Below are 5,383 nucleotides of genomic sequence, written 5' to 3' on the forward strand. Positions count from 1 at the left end.
TCGAGTATAAACATGTATGTGCTCATATACACACGTTCACTCATTGTTACAGTTACATCACACTGTAAGGTTGGACGACAATCAAAATGGCCGCCTGTATCGCCTGGTCATCTGGACAGGTGCAGCTAGGCATGCTGGGACAGAGTCCACCGTTACCTTCAAGCTTTTGGGGGATGCTGCAAACTCTGATGTTAGATCTGTCGACATTGCAGAGAAGGTTAGGACATCAGCTCAGCTCTAATATCAGGTCATCGTTCAACTTCCCTCGAAGATGTTTCTGAGCACATTTATATGGCAGGTCCTAAAAAGTGGAATGCTTGTTATTGTTTTAGGTTTTTACCCAAGACAGCCAGGTGACACTGAGCTTCAGCACAGCAGAACAGCTGGGTAACGTGGAGAAGCTGCAGCTCATGCACGACAACAGTGGGGAGGGGAGCCGTGCATCGTGGTACGTGGACAGAGCAGCGGTGGAGGATCTCACCACGGGCAAACTGTGAGTTGGTTCAGCTTACCATGGCTGTATAGATCCCTTACATCATAACCATACGAAGTGCTGTTCAATCAAGATCTGCCGTAACCCACTTCCAGTTAGTGCGAGAGGCTGAAACTGTACATGTATAATAAAGCATATCTCTGTAGGCCACATGCCTATCTTCATCTCTGAACTTCAGGAATGAAAAAAAGGCATGTGACCTTTAATGCTGGTTCACCTTAATCCACGGGGTAACCTATATCCGTTGCTTTTAAAATAGTGTATTTAGGGATATCAAGTCGATAGTTAATCGTTTGAAATTGCAATAGTTTCAAAATCCCTAAATATGAACAAATAAACGTAAATAGGTTACCCCGCGGATAATGGTGAACCAACGTTAGACATAATTATTGTTCAACAGGTGGAATTTCAGTCTCCCACTTTTACTGACACTTACCCCTGGGATAGGGGAAATCTGTCTTGAACAACATTTCTCGTAAGTTCTACGTCAGAATCTAACATAACGTATTGGATTAGGACGTAGGAATGCTCATGAAGCGACGGTTTTCTGTTGTGAAATGTGTCTTGGTCTCTCTGTGTTGTCAGGCATATTTTGTAGTAAAATTGAATATTTTGTAGTAACATTGGATGCGATTTTTTACCTGCTTGAATGTTGTGGGAAACAAATCAACCCATTATAGTGTTCAGTAGAGTTTAGAGTGCTGTTTGCAAACCCTGTACTTAACGTTTGGAACAGAAATTTTGAATGTGGTAAAAAAACCTTGACAATTATCTAACCACCTGTTGCTATGGCAAGATATAGGGTGCATTTCTTACAGCTAAGAGGGTGATATTTCCTTTTCCTTTCTCGTCACGACAGGTCCTATTTCTTCTGCGGTGAGTGGCTGGCAGCCGACCGCGGGGACGGGCAGGTGGTGAAGACCTTTCCTGTCGCCACTGAGCAGGACCTGCGATCCTTCGGGTTCCTGTTCCCGGCAAGTCTGCGGAGAAATCTGGAAGAGGAGCACCTCTTCTTGTCCGTCATTACCATGCCTGAAGGTAACATTGATTTTGCTTCTTTGGCTTCACTTTATCCTTTTATTGGATGACCCTAGCTAGGGAGTACATTTCACATTTTTAAATTTCATTGATACAGTGTACTTGCAACTGTATTCTTTATATTGGATGGATGCCTATTGTTGGTTGTATTTAATCAAGTGTATGGCTTTCTGACTCATTAAGGCCCCTTCACATGAAAGGCACGAATTTTGCAAATATTTCATTCCGGCTAATTCGGTTTCAAAGTGAAGACCCTATTATTATTAAGACCAACTTGATTTGATTAAAATTTCGCCATTATGTTTCCTTACCAGGTAACACATTCACCCGTAACGAGAGGCTCGGCTGCTGCCTGTGTCTACTCACCTTGTCCATGCTGTCCAGCGCCATGTGGCTGAGCGATGAAAAAGTAACTCAGGTTGTGCAGGGCTTCAGTCTGGGGCCCTTCTCCTTCACCTTGAACACTGTCTACACGGGAATCATGACCAGCATCACCTACTTTCCCGTCATCATAGTCATAGTCCTGCTGTTCCAGTACAGCCGACCCAGCAACAAGGGCGACCGAAGGGTCAGAGATGTGGAGATGGGCGACCCAGCCGAGTCACCCACACAGCAAGGGCGAGCCAAGCGCCTGCCACACTGGTGCAAGTACCTGGCCTGGGTGCTGGTGGTGCTATCTACTGCGGGGTCAGCTGTCTTCACCGTGCTGTACAGTCTAGACTGGGGCAAGGACAAGTCCGAGGAGTGGCTGTCTGCCTACTTCATATCCTTTATGGTAGATTTGTTCCTCCTGCAACCAGCGAAGGTAGGGACTACTCTCTGACGATTTGTCTATACATAGGACATCAACTTTAAAAATATCATTACATGTGTGTTGCTTGTATATTGGCCACAGTATAACGATGCTATCACCATCTTGGGTACCTCTTGTGCACATCACAACCATATGTTCAGTAACCAGGACAGCCAATGTCTTTCTATTGCAGATATTGCTCCTCACAATCTTGACTTTATCCGTTCGCAAGTCGCAAGCCGTCAAGACGATTTTTGAAGAGAAGCGGGACCCGACTGAAGCTAGCGTGATTTGCTCTTCGCCAAAGGAGGCAGGCTTCAACAGTAAGTTTAAGCACGTCTGTTTGTTGCCAAGCCTATAGATATATTTACCATGAAGAGCTAGCCTGTGCACATGTTACCACATGTTTAAAAATTGGGTATTAGATGGAGAAAGAAAACTATTGTGTGCAGTGAGTGTGCAACAAGCGAGACACAGGTTCCAGACCCTAGTCTGTGGATTGATCTTGCTGCAGTTTGCTGGTCCAGGTTCTGGGCTTACAGTTTTCTAACAAATGCAGATCATAGTCTAACTTTTAAAATTGACATTCATGCTTACTAAAGGCGCTGCATTTCGCCTGAAGAGGAAGATGGAGCGACTATCAATGACGTCCCTTGCCAACATCAAACAAGCAGGAATGAGGCAGCGCAGGGACAGGAGATTTGGGGACACCTTTTGGGCCATCGTGTGTTTCTGCTGTTTCCTTCTGCTCGTCCTCAGCATTGCCAACGAGCACCACAGCACCGCAGAGGGTTTCCGTCAGACACAGGGCACAGTCAGCACCTTTCTGCAGTCTGTGGACGAGGTGAGTTCAGTAAGCTAGTTCACGCACCGGCATCACTAAGTCATCGTATTGGTCTTTCAAGCCAGGGAGGGCCATGCATGTTTTAGTAACGAGTGGGGATACAAACTTATCCACGTTTGGGATTGTTTTGTCACCGCAAAAGCGCCACCTACATCGGCTACATATAGCGGTGAGAAGCAGAACTCCATCTAGAAGCTCTGCGGAAGGTGTCTGAAAGACATCGAAACGTAAGCAATGTAAGTACCTGCTGGTTTTGTAAAAAGAATTCCCCTACCAACCTGATGAAACTATTTTCGGATGTTTTAGTCATGTTTACTACAAAATTATGCATATCATAGAATTGCTCGTTAAAAAAAGTTTAAGTTCTTCCCGCACCAAATGGTGGCCGTTTGTGTAGCCCTGGCCAACATAGCAACTCCTACAGGAGGGTCTAGTCCACTATTCGTGATGCGTGTATAACTACCATACTCTTTCTGACTGCTAAGCAAAGAGAGCAGCCTATATCATTTCAAAGTATTTTATATGACTCGCTCGTGATTAAAGTACCTCTGAATAAGGAAATGTCACAAATACTAAATATATAAGTATGATTTATCAATGTTTAAGGTACTTTGAAGAAGAAGAAAAACACTTTCCTCTACGGTCAAATTCAATGATATGAAGGTATGAACAGTTGGGTTGTTAACTGTAGTTTTTAGAAGATGAGAACATGCATTTGAATGTGCGCAATATGAATGTGCTATGGGGAATCTACTGACAATTATTATCTTATCTACAATAAAATCACGCGGTTTTATTTCTCCACAGGTAAATGATGCTCTCACTTTCTGGTCCTGGCTGGAAGAGACCGCTCTGCAGAGCTTCTACCCGGAGACTTCCTACAATGGTGACAAGCCACGCTGGGAGGACCAGGTCTTCACAGCTGACAGGCAGACAGTCCTGGTCTACCCACCTAGCCTGATTCAAGCCCGAGTAAAGCCAGGTGGATGGAACAACTTTATGCCCCCCCCCCCCCCCATCTCTCTCTCACAGACATAATGTTGCCTCATTTCCTCTTTTATTTTGATACTTTCATGCTCATTGCTCCGATGCTATCACACTGCTTACCCACACCATTATTGAGAGGATTTAAGTATAACACTGAGGTTTTCTGCTAGATCACATAATTGTTGTATTGTTCAATTACGTGTCTTAAAGTCTTTCTACAGCAACATCTTCTCTCCGTGGAATGCCAAACTATGGAACACTCTCGATGACAACTGTTTGTCCCCTGTATACAATTTCCAACCTTCAAATCAGCATTATCTGCTATCCCCGGCCCCTAGCGTAGGATAGGATAGAGTGAAATGTAGGATGCTTTCAAATGGTTCGAATGGGACCTCGTACAAAGTAAGTTAGTCCTATCATAATACGTTCCACCATCCACCATCCATTAACTCCAGGGCTCACCTGACATATCAGTAAAGGCAATACCAGATGCAGTACATGGGAGACAGTACAGGTCACTTCAAGACCAAGGTTGTACTATAAAATCACCCAATAAATTCGGCTAACGTAAACTACCAGCCCTCAGTCTGGTCCCAACCACCATGGTGTTCACAGATTAGCTGATACAGGCTGATACAGATTAGCAAGTATTGTAGTTACTCTTCAAAACAGCTTTGAAATGCACATAAGCCAGTAGTCTTGAACAGATAAGGAATTGAAGTATGACTACACACAACTCAGTATAGCTTCACAGGTCAGCTTCCAAAAAAAATATAAAGCATAGCTGGCCATGTTCTGACAAGAAGTGTGTCTCAGACAATTTGACCAAGATACAACTTGTACAGTCTATAACTATATAACCATAAGCCATATACCTAGGTATCAAAGACATGGGGAAGACAGTTACAAGTTGCAAAATGTTATGTATTTCAAACCTGATAGGGGCTGATCTTTGCTGACAGTCAGTTCAAACAAGGATTTGAAACTGAAGGCCCTGATACAACACAATGCCCCAGCTCTTGTGTGAAAACACACTGTGAACACATGTACTGGACTACATCGGGCTTTATGCTTAAAGCAACTATCTAGGTCTTTTTTCTGTGTCTGACAATGATTTCTTGAAAAATTTGTGGACAGGACTTTTGAAATGTTGATGTCAGTTAACATGCAAATCTCTTCCTGTGGTCTACTGTAATACCAAGCCATTGTTCTTGGTAGCCAGACGGAT

At 43.8% G+C, this 5,383-nt stretch overlaps 2 protein-coding genes across 2 annotated transcripts in view; both read left to right on the forward strand.

Annotated features, from left to right (window-relative positions):
- LOC118407909 (polycystic kidney disease protein 1-like 2) overlaps positions 1-5,383 on the forward strand; it is a 17,876-nt gene that overhangs the window by 11,319 nt on the left and 1,174 nt on the right. The window contains exons 13-19 of the mRNA XM_035808483.1: positions 53-217; positions 333-493; positions 1,353-1,531; positions 1,846-2,336; positions 2,518-2,647; positions 2,927-3,168; positions 3,976-4,150. Coding sequence (XP_035664376.1) covers positions 53-217; positions 333-493; positions 1,353-1,531; positions 1,846-2,336; positions 2,518-2,647; positions 2,927-3,168; positions 3,976-4,150 — 1,543 coding nt within the window. The remainder of the gene's footprint in view (positions 1-52; positions 218-332; positions 494-1,352; positions 1,532-1,845; positions 2,337-2,517; positions 2,648-2,926; positions 3,169-3,975; positions 4,151-5,383) is intronic.
- Positions 2,513-5,383, forward strand: part of LOC118407902 — a 6,603-nt gene continuing 3,732 nt past the window's right edge. Inside the window, exons 1-3 of the mRNA XM_035808475.1 lie at positions 2,513-2,647; positions 2,927-3,168; positions 3,976-4,150. The gene's annotated coding sequence lies outside the window, so the exon portion shown is untranslated. The remainder of the gene's footprint in view (positions 2,648-2,926; positions 3,169-3,975; positions 4,151-5,383) is intronic.

The sequence above is a fragment of the Branchiostoma floridae genome, unplaced genomic scaffold (assembly GCF_000003815.2).
Source record: "Branchiostoma floridae strain S238N-H82 unplaced genomic scaffold, Bfl_VNyyK Sc7u5tJ_1499, whole genome shotgun sequence".
NCBI classification, from domain to species: Eukaryota; Metazoa; Chordata; class Leptocardii; order Amphioxiformes; family Branchiostomatidae; genus Branchiostoma; species Branchiostoma floridae.